This window comes from Mesoplodon mirus (genome assembly GCF_964341445.2).
Source record: "Mesoplodon mirus genome assembly, chromosome: 4".
NCBI classification, from domain to species: Eukaryota; Metazoa; Chordata; class Mammalia; order Artiodactyla; family Ziphiidae; genus Mesoplodon; species Mesoplodon mirus.
Window position 1 is genome coordinate 157,246,203 of NC_138979.1, and position 16,137 is coordinate 157,262,339.

The 16,137-nt window shown below is 43.9% G+C and overlaps 1 protein-coding gene across 2 annotated transcripts in view; it reads right to left on the minus strand.

Moving 5' to 3' along the window:
- MAP3K9 (mitogen-activated protein kinase kinase kinase 9) overlaps positions 1-16,137 on the minus strand; it is a gene marked incomplete at both ends in the record, with an annotated part of 74,086 nt that overhangs the window by 20,535 nt on the left and 37,414 nt on the right. For both annotated transcript variants that reach the window (XM_082617813.1, XM_082617812.1), the window contains one exon: positions 5,761-5,941. In XM_082617813.1, the coding sequence (XP_082473939.1) occupies positions 5,761-5,941 (181 nt within the window). The remainder of the gene's footprint in view (positions 1-5,760; positions 5,942-16,137) is intronic.

The window sequence follows — 16,137 nt, forward strand, 5'->3', positions numbered from 1 at the left end:
GTAACAGAGACAGCAATCCCTACCTCATAGAAGAGCTGCAAGGAAAGAATAACAATAACTACCCAGCATCCTGAAACCGCCATCTATGGCTCGTAAACACCATGTGCTTCCCTCTCGGAAAGGCCTGAAATGAGAAAGTGGCTGGGGAGAGCCGTGCCGAGGGGTGCCAGCATTCAGGGAAGGCGGCTTTCTGGGGATGACTAAACCAGTCAAAGTGTTCCTCTGCCAGTGTTCCTCTGTATTTTTATAACAGAAGGTGGGTGATGTAAATGAAGGCTTGGTGCTCCTCTGGCAGGAACAGAGTCCAAAAAGGGGACTGGAGAAACACACATTAGATGGATCTGAGCCTCATGGAGAGGTGGACAGTAGAAGTCCACAGGATTTACCTGTTTAGCCTACTTTCTTGCCCTCCCAGGGTTAAGAGAAGGTCAAGAGGTCTGTTCAAGACTGTTTACAAGCAGCCCCGAAGTACCAGCTCAGCTAGAACTCTGCCTCGGAGTCCCTTCCGCCCAGAGAAGTGCCAGATCCCACAGTGCTGCCAATGACTTCCCAAGAGTCATAGCCTAAACCCAAACCCTCAGAAATGCACCGTGTCAATAATTAACCACCTCCAGAGGTGCAGTAATCTTTTCCACTGTTTGATAATATCGGATGTGGGAGAGGGATGTTTTATTTTTTTTCAAAATGAAGAAAAGCCCTAGAGTGAAGAGCAACCCTTCCCAATCGAAGGTGCAGCAATTCTGTACCTGTGCTGGGCCAGGGCTGTTTTTCTTATTAACCTGCGTGGACTTTAAGAGTGTCAACTCAGGGACCCACCCTCCAAAAGGAGAGGGTGTCCCTTGAATGGGCTCCTGCACTTGGTCATCAGCTGTGAGCCCACATCCCAGGAACCAAGCTGACTGTTTAATAATCTTTGGCAAGGACAACTTAACTACCATACGTGAAAGTACTTTGTAAACTGTTAGGTAACACACAATTTACTATCCTTGCTGTTAACCGGACCCTCATTCAAAATGACAACGTATTTACTAACTTACGTATAAATGTATATGTTAGTATATTTACTGACATAATAAATACTTATTAACATGGCAATATGTTCATGCTCTGTTACATTCAAAAAGCAGCTTACAAAACAGAATGATCCCATTTTAAGGGATGGGTGGGTGATCACAGGAACAGGAATAAACACACCAAAATGTCAACACAGATTATCTTTAGAAGTGCGTTGTGGGTGATTTTTTCTTTTCTTTCCTTTTCTTTTTCTTTTTTTTGTTTATCCATATTTTCTAATTTTTTTCTATAGTGAACATGTTTTCCTTCCATAATTTAAAAAACGTAAAATGATTAATTAACAAAATGCCTCCACCTCATCCTACACACGACAGGCAGAGAGTCACCGTGGGATGATGGCCTCTGGCTGTCACCAGTGCCCTCCCTGCACAATACAACCAAAGGGAAAAACTGCTCTTCTTGAGGGGGGTCTGGGCCATTCTTATCCTACGCTCCACCACAGCACAGAGGAGGCCTAGAGAACTATACTCGAAGAACAGTGAGACAAACTCAGCTGGCCCTGGGCACCCACCAACTGCAGAGGCCCAAGGCCCCGCATGAGCTCCAGGAGGGGAGTTGGAGGGAAGGGGGTTGGATTCAGGCTCAGCCCCATACCTGACACTATACCCTTACCTTACACACTCAAGGCCCGTAAGGTAGAAACAAGATAGAAGTAAAATGATACATGGAAGACACCAAGCTTGTTTTGCAGAATACCAGGGAAACCACAGATATGCAAACAACCTGCTGACAGCCCCTTCAGGCACACTAAGGGACTAGGACAACCAATAGTGAACTTTGATAGTGAACTTTAGACGTCACAGGCTGAAAGTCCACCCCATGTAACATAGGAAACCCCTGTGAATTTGCACACGCAACCCATGAAGAGGCATGAAGAACAGTTGAGCCTGGGCAGAGAACTCCAGAAATGTACAAATTACTTTCCACCGACCATTTCCCAGCCCACCCCCCCGCCTCTTATTCCCTACTTCCATGATAAACATCCCACTCAACAGCCGATCAACTGGGGAGACATATCTGAGCATTGCCTCCTGCCTCCTTGCTTGGCCACCCTGCAATAAATCCTTTTTCTCTCTGCGAAAGACTGTTGTCTCAGTGTCTGGTCTTTCCACTGTACAGCGGGAAGCAAGTCCACTTGCTTGGTCATAACAGAGTAAGTATGTATTCAACAAACATTTCTTGGAGGAATAAATGCATTACAAGTCAGTCTGGGAACCAGCTTTGTCCCGAGTTCCTAGACATGCTTTGGCCCTCTTGGGACAGGCTGCTGGGTCCCAGGCATGGTGGGCCAATCACCCTGGAAGAGGGTGCCCAAAGCACAGGATTAAGAGTGTATAGATGGTGACATGGCTACAAGCACAGAGTTTCAAAAGACACATATCTAGTTCAAATCACAGCTTTACCTCTACCACCTGGGTGAACCTAGGCAACTGATTTCAATCATCTAAGCCTTGCTTACCTCATCTGTAAAATGGAAATAATAATAGCTACTTTTGGAGTCATCTCCAAATTAAAGACAAGCTTCTTGCCATGGATAAGCTCTCTTTCTCCTTTTCTGTGGGATATAATTATTCTGAAGTCACTTTCACTCAGATGTAACTATTCAGAAAAGAATAACATGCTGAGGGATGCTGAAAGGACCTGAGTTCCTGAATGATCTCAAGGTGCAAAGCTGCCCCACCAGCGTAGACAGGCTGGACTACTCTTGAAAAAGAAGTACATTTCAACCATCAGTAGGTCTCTTTGCAATAGCAGCTTAGCTTAATTAATACATTAACTAATCTCATTAGCCTACAGTCAAGCAATGAAAGTGTAGGTTGAAGCGTATGAAATTGCTGCTTTTGTGGGCGAAAAACAGTTGAATATCAGGATACAGCTCAACCTAATGAGATCTAGTCAGATATTTTAAGGAAAGGAAAACTCTTTTCTTCACAATAGGTACTTCACCCATAATTAATGTGTAATGAAATAAGATTCAATATACAGAAGCTATAAAACATTGAAAGAAATTAAAGAAGGTCTAAATAAATAGGAAGATATCCCATGTTCATGGATTGAAAGACAATATTATTTAGATGGCAATACTCCCCAAAGTGATCTACAGACTTAACATAATCCCTATCAAAATTCTAGCCGCCTACTTTTCAGAAACTGAAAAATGACCCTAAAATTCGTATGGAAATTGAAGAGATTCGGAATAGCCAAAATAATCTTGAAAAAGAAGAAAGTTGGAAGACTCACACTTCCTAATTTGAAAACTTAGTACAAAGCTACAGTTCTTAAAACAGGTGGCACTGGCATAATGGGAGACACATAGATCAGTGGAGTAGAATTGAGAGTCCAAAAATAAACTCTTTCATTTGTGGTGAACTGCTTCCTGACAGGGATGCCAAGACAATTCAATGAGGAAAGAAACAGTCTTTTAAACAAATGGTGCTAGGACACCTAGATAGCCACAGGTAAAAGAATGAAGTTGGACTCCTACCTCACACCACATACAGGTCAAAATGGAACAAGACGGAACAATATGGACCCATATGTAAGAGGTAAAATTACAAACTCTTAGAAGAAAACATACGCATAAAACTTCATGACTTCATTTCTTAGATATGACACCAAAAGCACAAGCAAGCAAAGAAAAAACTGATAAACGGAACATCGTCAAAATTAAAAATGCTTGTGTTTCAAAGGATACCATCAAGAAAGTAAAAAGAAAACCCACAGAGTGGGAGAAATTATTTGCAAATCGTGTATCTGGGAAGGGACTTGTATCTGGAATATATAAAGAACGCTTTCAACATAAAAATGGAAGGACATATAACCCAATTTTAAAATTGGCAAAGGATTTGAACAGATATTTATTCATATAAGATATACAAATGACCAATAAGCACATGGAAAGATGCTCGATGTCATTAGGGAAATACAAATCAAAACCACAGTGAGATACCACTTCACATCCACTAGGATGGTTATAATAAAAAATAACAAGTGTTGAGAGGATGTGGAGAAATTGGAACCCTCATGCGTTGCTAATGGTAATGGCAGTGGTAAAAAAAACTGTCTGGCAGTTCCTGAAAAAGTTAAATATAGAATTACCATATGAATCAGAAAATTTCACTCCTAGGTGTATATCCAAGAGAACTGAAAACATATGTTCACACAAAAGCATGTAAACAAATGTCCATAGCAGCATTATTTACATTAGACAAAAAGTGAAACAACCCAAATGTCCATCAACTAAAGAACAGACAAACAAATTGTGGTATACCCATATGATGGAATATGATTCAGCTATTAAAAGAATGAAGTTCTGAAAAACATATATGAGCCCTGAAAACATTATACAAATGAAAAAAGCCAGTCACAGAAGATCACATACTGTATGATTCCATTTATATGAAATGTCCAGAAGAGGCAAATCCATAGTGACAGAAAGTAAATTAGTGGTTGCCAGGGTGTAGGGGTAGGGGGTATTAGGGAATGACTACTAATAGGTATTGAGGGTTTTTTTGAGTGATAAAAAATATTCTGGAAATAGTGGTTGTCATGGGTTGAATGGTGGCCCTGAAAAGATATGTCCATGTCCTAATACCCAGAATCCTTATTTGGAGCAGAATCTGCCCCGGAGTCTCTGGAGAGAGTATGGCCCTGCTGATACCGATGTCAGACTTCTGGCCTCTAGACTGTAAATTTGTATTGCTTTAGGCCACCAGGTTTGTGGTAATTTGTTACAGCAGCCTTAGGAAACCAGTAACAATGATGATCAGTGTAAAACATTGTAAATTTACTAAAAACCACTGGCTTATACATTTTAAAAAGTGCACTTTACAGTATGTGAGTAATATCTCAATAAAGCTGTTATTTAAAATAAACACACACACAAGCTCACTTTACAACACACTGAGAAGCAACAACTTCATAGATGAAATACGATGATAATCTACAGTCCTTTCTTTTGCATACCAAGGTGATGCTACTCTCTCACAGTCATGAGGATGCTTACTCTGTAGATGCTCCTCCTCCCATCAGTGGGAAAAAGATTTTTAGATCCATGTCCTTGTGACCTCTTGGGCTGACATGAACTAAGGGGAGCGGTTGGTCTAATCTTTGACTCTGCAGTTCTGGGTGCACGCTTGAGCCCTATCTTTTCCCATTTCTGTATCAATGCTCAACAGGCAAGACAGCCTTGACTAAAAGCTTAACTGGATAACTGGAAAGGATAATTTCCAGCCCACCCAGAAAAAAGAGACAGCGCAAACACTACTCGTCAGCTGAAGGGCTTATAGTGAGAACAAGTGCAACAGTAACGGCCACTGTTGCTAAGGAAGCCAGGGTGACTGTGGGGAAGGTCTCCAGGAGTGTCTGGGTACCCTCACCACCCTGGAGGTCAGTACACACTGCCCCTAGAATCTCCTGGTCCTTCCTAGGGAGCAATCACCAACACAAAGGGGCCTACATGGAGGTGGTACCTGCCCCACAGCACTGGGGGGTATTTCTGGCAGATGAAGGTGCTAGAAACTGTCCTTTGGCAACGTGGGATTTAGTGTAGATTGCTCTGAAGGGGTCACCTAGACCTACCTGGGGTGCCTGGGATTCTATGCAACCTCAATTCTCCAAGTCCTGAAGCATCTGTGCAGCCAAAATAGATCTGGGGAGCGCTGACCCTGCACCTCTGGACCTTACCTCCACACGTCGCTGCCTTTGGAAAACATGGAGGCACGAATGACTTCAGGTGCCATCCAGGCATATGTCCCTGCTGCGCTCATCTTGGTGGTTCGGTGCCATTCCCGAGCCAGGCCAAAATCGGTGATCTTCAGAACCTTTTTGCTCAGGTCTCCGTTCTCCACCTTCTGGAGGATCAGTACTGGGCAAGGAAAGGAATACAGAAGAAACCAGAGTCTGCGTTAATCACAGGGAAACCACACAATACAGAGTCCTCCTGCCCTCCTCCTGTCCTCTCCTGCAGGCTTCATCATGTGGCTACCATGGGTGGATGGTGGGAGCCACCATCTTTAAACACCTAGGATGCATCTATTTGGGTGCCAAGTATTTTACAGGCATTATCTTCAACCCTCACAACCACCTTATGAGGTACATACTATTGCCATCGCTGCTCTACATACAGATGAGGAAACTGAGATACAGCACCTCTAAATAAATTTTCCAAGGCCACTCAACTAATAAGCCAGGACTGAAACCCTGGCAGCCTGGCTGGAGAGCCTTCCCTGTTGCCATGACACCATACGGCCCACTCACACCCTACGAAAGAAGAGCTGTGGGGTCACAGCCTACCCTTCTGAGGAGCGGCTACCCGGCCTTCCTGACTTCCAGGCCACCGCTGGGCTTTAAGCACTCTCACAGCACCAGGAGTGGAGGTGCACGCTGGGCTTTTAAGGTTTCCGACAGTGTCTCAACAGTTTCCATGAACCTCTCCACGTTACTTTATTTAAAGTCTTAAGAAAGCATGTCTTAGTTTCAGGTGTACAACACTGTTAACCAACTATACTCCAATATAAAATAAAAATTAAAGAAAAAACAGCATGTCATTTGGGCAGAGATTTTCCCTTAATCCAGGAACTCACCAGCACCCACTGGGAAGTGGCTGACAGGTTGGAGGTCAGAGGGCACACACGCTGATGCTCACCCACATGACGGCTCCAGCGAGAAGCATGCCCTTGTGGGAGCCAATCTCCCCCAAAAGAGCAAAAACGCCCACTGACTCAAGTGCTGTAAGCAAAGGCCAGGAACTCTGCCTGAGTTGGCAGCTAGCGAGCTCCTGGGATATGAGGAAGCCGAGCCTCCATTTCCACAGGTGGGACGGTTCCAAGGGCCCTGGGTCAGCACCACCTCTGTGGGCCAGACGCTGAGCCACCGGGAGTTCAGAGCTCTGTACACGGGATTTCAGGGAAGGAAGGAAGATTCTCTCTGCCTTTCAAGTCTAAATGGGAAGAGTGGGGTAAGGGGGAGGGATTTTAGGGCAAGAGCCGCAGGGAGTCCCTTAAGTCACACGACTGTACTTTTCTCTTCCTGCCCCCACAAACCCCGCCCCGGCATATGTCCACTGAAGTGTTACATAATGAAAGGACGTGGGCCAAAGATCTCTACGTCCTACATGCTTCCCAGAAAATCAGCAGTAAAGAGGGATTACAAGCAGCTATAGGGCTGGAAGCATAAAAGAAGTCAGTGCCAGCCACTCCCTAGATCTAATGGACTAAGTCTCCCTTCTCCACACCCTCTCCCCTGCTCCCCTGACACACCCCGCCCACTCCAAGCTTCCAGCATCATGATGGGTCCAAGCCTCTAAAAGCTTGGGCAGATGAAAACAAACAAACAAAAAAACAACTTCCTACATCTCATCTAATCACAAAAATCTTTCCAGATTCTTCTGTGCCTCTCTCCCCTTCTCTGCGAGTAGACAGATAACAGACTGACATGCATTCAGACTGCTGGGGAAGGGGCACCACAGAAACCCACCATGCCCTCTGCAGTGGCGGCAACCAGCTGCTGAGCATTTCCCTGAGTCGCCCTTAAACCGAGGATTCAGAGAGAGCCCTTCCCCTTACAGATCTAATGGGGTTCAGTCCTGTCACCCGAGGCCTCCAGGTGGCTGGGACAGGGTGAGGTAGGAGGAGGGTAACGGTTTCACGATGCTGTATGGGTCCAGCTGAGCTTTCTCAGAGCCTCTGCGGGAAAGGGAAGGCAGAGAGGTTTAGATTCTGCAACAGGAAATTGGTTTTTACAAATGGGATGGCATGCTGAAGATGATTTTTAAAATACATCAGTCTGTCTGATGGCTTAAGAGGGATGGCCGAAAGATGAAGACGGGGCAAGAACCAGCCCAGGGGCAGTTTGTCTAAACTGGAATGCATTTAGACAGTGCACGTCCAGCCCAGTTCCACCTAATCTCCATGACTCTCTGATGCCTTACATCCAGCTGACCTCAAACATTTATCCCATCTGAGTTAGAAAGCCCTGGCCTAGGGGTCCTGCCCCCAGCAAAGGAGAGCGGGCTATAATCCTGGCAGCTAGTAATTCTGGCAGATGGTTACAGCCAATGATTCTCAAGAACAGTGTCCTGAAATACTGATATCTACCAAGTACGCATTACTATTAACAATTAAAGCAACAAAGTTTGTGAAAGCTTTACTGTATTTTTTTTTTGGAGATTTAAAAAACTGAGATGAAATTCACATAACATGAAATTAACCATTTTAAAGTGAACAATTCAGTAGCATTTAGTACATTCACAACGTCGTACAACCATCCCCTCTACCTAGTGCCAAAACATTTTCATCACCCCCAAAAAGGAAATTCCATACCCATTAAGCATTATTCCCCATTCTCCCCTCTTCCCAGCCTCTGGCAACCACCAACCTGCTTCCTATCTCTATCGATTTACCTATTCTGCATATTTCATATAAATGGAATCACACAGTATGTGACACATCTGGTTATTTCACTTGGCATCATGTTTCCAAGGTGCATCCACATTGTTGCTCACACCAGCACTTTACTCCTTTTTCTGACTGCATAATATTCACTCATATGTATATACCACTATTTGTTTCTCCTTCTGTCCATTGACAGACATTTGGGTTGTTTCCATCTGTTGATTGCTGTGAATCTGCTATGAACATGTGTACACGTATACTTGTTTGAGTACCTGTTTTCAATTCTTTAGGAGTGGAATTACTAGTTTATATGGTAATTCTATGTTGAACTTTTTGAGGAATCACCAAACTATTCTCCACAGCAGCTGAACCATTTTACATTCCCATTAGCAATGTATGAAGGTTCCGATTTCTCCACATCCTCACCATACTTGTCATTTTCCTTTTTCTTTTTCTTATTATAGCCATTCTAGTGGATGTGAAGTGGTATCTCACTGTGGTTTTGATTTGCATTTCCCTAATGACTAACGACGTTGAGCATCTTTTCATGTGCTTTTTGGCCATTCGTATGTCTTCTTTGAAGAAATGTCTGTTGTTTTGTTGTTGAGTTATGAGTTCTTCATGAGTTCTTTATATACGTTGGATACTAGATCCTTATCAAATATGTGATTTGCAAATATTTTTCCCTCTCTGTAGGCTATCTTTTTACTTACTTGATAATGTCCTTTGATGTACAAAAGTTTTTAATTTAGATGAAGTCCACTTTATCTATTTTTCCTTTTGTTGCTCATACAGTACTTTTGATGTAAGACCAAAGAGCTGTCAAATTCAAGTTCAAGATTTGCCCCTATGTTTTCTTCTAAGAGTATTATGGTTTCAGTTCTTATATTTAGGTTGTTGATCCATTCTTCGTTAATTTTTGTATATCATATGGGGTAGGGGTCCAACGCCATCTTTTTGCATGTGGATATCCACTTTTCCCAGTACTGTTTGTTAAAGGGGAAAGCTTTACTTTTTAAAACAGAGTGGAGCATAGTTCTCTCCAAACATGTTTTCCTGGGTAGGAGAGAAAGGTTATATTCACAGCAGCTTACTTATCTGTACCACTGCTGTGAGCCCATTCCAAGCTTCTACCGCTGACAAACAGCTGCAGCAGTAACCAACTACTGTGCTTTACTTCTTGGAAAACTTAAGGGTGTTTTATCAAAATCTGGTGAAGTCCATGAAAGTGTATTGTGTAAACCTCCCCTTTCATGCGGGGCAGTGGAACAAATGTTGAAAACTAACAAATCCAAGTCAAGAGGGGCCCAGCCAGGATAAGAGAAAGAGGGAGAAAAAGATGCATTTGAACTAAAAACCTAGTGATTAACCAGATATAGGGGCTTGATGGAGAAGGGAGACATCTCCCGCCTTTCAGACATGGATGACAAGTAGAATGGTAGTGCCCCTGACTGAGAAGTTGAAAGACAAAGCTCATTTGAGGAAACCAAGTTCAGTCTGGGGCATAATGGATTTAGGGTGACAGTAACAACAGTCAGTGCAGAACAGAAGAAAGAAAGAAAGAAAAAAAAAAAAAGAGCAGACAATCTAAATCCCAGGCTCGACATTTTCTATGCAACCCTGGGTAAGTTTCATAGACTCTACATCTCTATTCCTGCTTCTATAAAATGGGTATAAAGACTAAAGGCAATACAGTAATAAAGCACCTAGCAGAATGCCTGACACATAATTAGGAACTCAGGACATTACAGCTATCATTACTACTATTACGACTAAGTGTCTCATACATAAGTGGAGACCATGGGACTCCAAGTTCAAGGTATTGAGAACCCTGGTAGGAAGCCTGGCAGGTCCTGACACATAATAACCATGTAATAAATTTTTACTGTATAAATAAATGGAATGGTTGATTAAATAATAATGATAGCTACCCATTATTGCTCATTTACTATGTACAGGCATACCTCATTTTATTGTGTTTCACAGATATTGCATTTTTTACAAATTGAAGGTTTGTGAGAACCCTGCACTGAGCAAGTTTATTGGTACCATTTTTCCAACAGCATTTGCTCACCTCCTGTCTCTGTGTCACATGTGGTAATTCTCACAATATTTCAAACTTTTCCATTATTATTACATCTGTTATGGTGATCAGTGATCTTTGATCTTACTGTTGTAATTGTTTTGGGGAATCACAAACCACGCCCACATAAGATGGCAAACTTAATCGGTAAATGCTGTGTGTGTTCTGACTGCTCCACCAACTGGCTGTTGCCCCATCTCTCTTCCTCTCCTCGGGCCTCCTTATTCCCTGAGACACAACAATACTGAAATTAGGCCATGTAATAACCCTACTATGGTTTCTAAGTATTCAGGTGAAACTCTCACTTTAAATCAAAAACTAGAAATGATTAAGCTTAGTGAGGAAGGCATGTCAAAAGCCAAAAAAGGCCAAAAGCTAGGCCTCTTGTATCAGTGAGTCAAGTTCTGAATGTAAAGGGAAAGCCCTTGAAGGAAATTAAAAGTGCTACTCCAGTGAACACACAAATGATAAGAAAGCAAAACAGCTTTAGTGCCAACATGGAGAAAGGTTTAGTGCTCTGGATAGAATATCAAACCAGCCACAACATTCCCTTAAGCCAAAGCCTAAATCAGAGCAAGACCCTGACTCTCTATGAAGGCTGAGAGAGGTTAGGAAGCTGCAGAAGAAAAGTCTGGAGCCAGCAGAGGTTGGTTCAAGAGGTTTAAGGAAAGAAGCCGTCTCCATAACATAAAAGTGCAAGGTGAAGCAGCAAGTGCTGCTGTAGAAGCTGCAGCAAGTTATCCAGAGATCTAGCTAAGATCATTAATGAAGGTGGCTCCACTGAACAGCAGATTTTCAATGTAGGTGAGACGGCATTCTATTGGAAGAAGATGCTACCTAGTACTTTCATAACTAGAGAGGAGAAGTCAATACCTGACTTCAAAGCTTCAAAGGACAGGCTGATTCTCTTATTAGGGGCTAATGCAGCTGGTGACTTTAAGCTGAAGCCAATGCTCATTTACCATTCCCAAAATCCTAGGGCCCTTAAGGATTATGCTAAATTTACTCTGCCTGTGTTCTCTAAATGGAACAACAAAGCCTGGATGACAGCACATCTGTTTATAACATGGTTTACTGATCACTTTATCTTATTTTTTTTTTTTTTGCGGTACGCGGGCCTCTCACTGTTGTGGCCTCTCCCGTTGCGGAGCACAGGCTCCGGACGCGCAGGCTCAGCGGCCACGGCTCACGGGCCCAGCCGCTCCGCGGCATGTGGGATCTTCTCGGACCAGGGCACGAACCCGCGTCCCCTGCATCGGCAGGCGGACTCTCAACCACTGTGCCACCAGGGAAGCCCTACTGATCACTTTAAGCTCACTGTTGAGACCTACTGCTCAGAAGAAGACTCCTTTCAAAATATTACTGCTCACTGACAATACATGTGGCCACCCAAGAGCTCTGATGGAGGTGGACAATGAGATTCTTGTTGTTTTCATGCCTGCTAACACAACATCCATTCTGCACCCCATGGATCAAGGTGCAACTTCGCCTTTCAAGCCTTAAAACTATTTAAGAAATACATTTCTTAAGGCTAGAGCTGCCATAGTGATTTCTCTGATGGATCTGAGCAAAGTCAACTAAAAACCTTCTGGGAAGGATTCAACATTCTAGATGCCATTAAGAACATTCATGATGTTCAAAATATCAACATTAACAGGAATTTGGAAGAAGTTGGTTCCAACCCTCATGGATGACTTTGAGGGGTTCAAGACTCGAATGGAAGAAGTAACTGCAGATGTGATGGAAACAGCAACTAGAATTAGAAGTGGAGCCTGAAGATGGGACTGAATTGCTGCAATCTCATGATAAAACTTTAACGAATGAGGTGTTGCTTCTTAATGGATGAGCAAAGAAAGTGATTTCTCTAGACGGAATCTACTCCTGGTAAGATCATTGAAATGACAAAGGTAGAATATTACATAAAATTTAGTTGATAAAGCAGCTGCAGGGTTTGAGAGGACTGACTCCAACATCAAAAGAAGTTCTGGGCTTCCCTGGTGGCGCAGTGGTTGAGAGTCCGCCTGCCGATGCAGGGGACACGGGTTCGTGCCCCGGTCCGGGAAGATCCCACATGCTGTGGAGCGGCTAGGCCCGTGAGCCATGGCCACTGAGCCTGCACGTCCGGAGCCTGTGCTCCGCAACGGGAGAGGCCACAACAGTGAGAGGCCCGCGTACCACAAAAAAAAAAAAAAAAAAAAGAAGAAGTTCTACTGTGGGTAAAAGGCTATCAAAAAGCATTGTATGCTATAGAGAAATCACTTGTCTATAGATGAGAAATAAGAGTCAATCAATGCAGTAGACTTCACTGTCTTATTTTAAGAAATGGCCACCCTGATCAGCCAGCAGCCCTCAACACTGAGGCAAGACCCTCCACCAGCAAAAAGATATGACTCACTGAAGGCTCAGATGATGGTTAACATTTTTTTAGCAATAAAGTATTTTTAATTAAGATATGCACAGTTTTTTGTGGACATAATAGACTACACTCAATAGACCACAGCATAGTGTAAACATAACTTTTATACGCACTGGGAAACCAAAAAATTCATGTGACTTGCTTTATTGCAATACTCACTTCATTATGGTGGTCTAGAACAGAGCCTGCAATATGTCCAAGGAATATGCCTGTAGTGGCTTGATGCTCTTTACATGATGTATGTAAAGAGCCTGACAACCATCACCTTAGTTAATCCTTAAACCAACCCTATGAAGTAGGCATAATTATTTTCCCTATTTTACTTACGCTGAAACAGACACAGAAAGGTTAAGTCAGTTGTCCACAGTTAGGGAGGGTTGGAGATGGAGTCCAAAGCCAGATCTCTGTTCACATGCTGTGCCATCCGGAGGACAGAAAGCAACCCTATGAGTCTTTAAGGCCTGGCTCCATTTCCACCTGATCCCTAACACTATCATTAATCAACTAGTCTTCACTGCTCTCCTTGTTCGTGAAGGACTCCTTCAGCACCCCAAACCAGGACCATACAATTTAACACTACATGCTTCTTTTAATTATTCCCAACTGCTGCATGTACGTGTCTCATCGTTTCCTCTAGAATGTGATGGAATATGACTCCTAGAGGGCAGAAACCCCATTCTCTTTCTTTCTTTTTTTTTTTTTTTTTTTTTTTTTTGCGGTACGCGGGCCTCTCGCTGTTGTGGCCTCTCCCGTTGCGGAGCACAGGCTCTGGACGCGCAGGCTCAGCGGCCATGGCTCACGGGCCCAGCCGCTCCGCGGCATGTGGGATCTTCCCGGACCGGGGCATGAACCCGTGTCCCCTGCATCGGCAGGCGGACTCTCAACCACTGTGCCACCAGGGAAGCCCCCCATTCTCTTTCTTCTGGAACTCATAACCATCCCCCTCCAGGAACCAAGCAGAGGACCAGGGTCTCTGAAAGAAATGACCCTTCACTGGTTACTCATTTCACTGAATTCGTCACTGTGCATCTTCTCAGACTATCCACTTCCCCTTCTATTGTTGCCGGGACTGGGGGTGGGGGGGGCATCCCTCCGACGTTATCTAACCCTGAAGCGCTAAGGGGAGCTGGGTGGGTACCAGGCAAGACAAGGAGACTGGAGAAAGAGGGCTACCTCAGCCAGGGTTACTAGTGACTACACATTCTGCTGGTGTCAGGCGGCGTGGGGGGACACAGGGACAGATAAGCTAGAGATTTTTGTCCTTAAGGGCCCTATACATGCTGTATGGAAAGATACACGACAAAACTGAGTATCACGTTAAGATAACATGTGCTTCAATGAAGGGCCCACTTTTTTTTACTAGAAGCAGTAAGATAATCACAGTTTTCCAAACCTCAGTAACACAAGGACACTATTTCCAGATCAGGCCACCACCTATATACCATTTACTTAGTATTTTTCTTTAAACTGACTTTTTTTTTTTTTTTTTTTTTTTGCGGTACGCGGGCCTCTCACTGCCGTGGCCTCTCCCGTTGCGGAGCACAGGCTCCGGACGCACAGGCCCAGCGGCCATGGCTCACGGGCCCAGCTGCTCTACGGCACGCAGGATCCTCCCAGACCGGGGCACAAACCCGCGTCCCCCGCATCAGCAGGTGGACTCCCACCCACTGCGCCACCAGGGAAGCCCTAAATTGACTTTTAAAAAATTATGAAAAGAAGAAATTTTATATCATTATTATAAATGGAAAAAACAAATATCCTCCTAATGTCAGGTAACCTGTACAAATAAATAAAACGAGAACCAAAATAAACGTTATTAAGTTTCAGTAGATCCTGCTACAAGTCAAAGTTCTGAGCCTAAGGCCAGCTGCCTCTGTTAGAAAGAAAAGATTTCAAGGGTTAGAGAGGAATATAGGCAAACCAGCACCAAAATGAATCTTGATCCTCCATGAATATAGAGAGGGTGAATGACTTTCTATGGAATTCGATGTTATCTAACACAGACCATCTAAAAGGACCTCAAGGCCACCCCCTGCTAGGACAACAGAGGGAGAAATGAGTCAGGCAGGGGTGGCCACAAAGGGCTTTGTGAGTCTGACCTAATATCATTTAGCTGGAGGCCAGGCTCTCAAAACTTGGCATAACTGAGGAGACTCCCAGATGTCCTAATGGCAAATTTAGCTTTGGTTGATGATTTATCATTTTGAGATTTATTATTAATTATTCATCTCCATTAGCACAAAGGGCTCTGATTTGCTAAATGCTCACCTTGGCACCAAGGTTCCCACATCCCCAGGCCTTCATTTGGCCCAAATGATTCAACATCATCTCTCCCAGATTAAGCAATAGGTCTAACTCTGTTTTGAGGGCTGTGTCTTGCTTGGTTTAGTCTTTTTTTTTTTTTAAGTTCACTGTCAAAGGTATATACACATAAAAGAGTGTATAAAAAACACATGATTGGGCTTCCCTGGTGGCGCAGTGGTTGGGAGTCCGCCTGCCGATGCAGGGGACGCGGGTTCGTGCCCCAGTCCGGGAAGATCCCACATGCCGTGGAGTGGCTAGGCCCATGAGCCATGGCTGCTGAGCCTGCGTGTCCGGAGCCTGTGCTCTGCAACGGGAGAGGCCACAGCAGTGAGAGGCCCGCGTACTGCAAAAAAAAAAAAACAAAAAAAAACAAAAAACCACATGATTTAAAGAAAATAAGATGAAAACCCATATGACTCCATCCAGTCCCTTAGAAGCTCCACACGTTCCTCTCCATCACATCCCTTCCCTCTCCCCAGACGTCTCACAATCTTGACTTCTGTTATTTATCCCTTTACCTCACTTTGTCATCTTACCACCTATGTATACATCCATAAATGAAGATATTGCTTAGTTTTGTAAAAGGGAGTGACAAGCACAAATGTAGCTCTGTATACTAGTTGCCTAGGGCTGCCTAACCAATTAACACAAATGTGGTGGCTTAAAACAACTGAAATCTACCGTCTCTCAGATCTGAAGGCAAGAATTCTAGTCTAAAATCAAGGCGTCGGCCATGGCCATGCTACCTCCAAAGGCTGCAGGGAGAATCCTCCCTTGCCTCTTCCAGCTCCTGGTGGCTTCCAGCAATTCTTGGTGTTCCTCAGCTTAGGGCAGCATAACTCCAATCTCTTCACTGGCCATCTGCC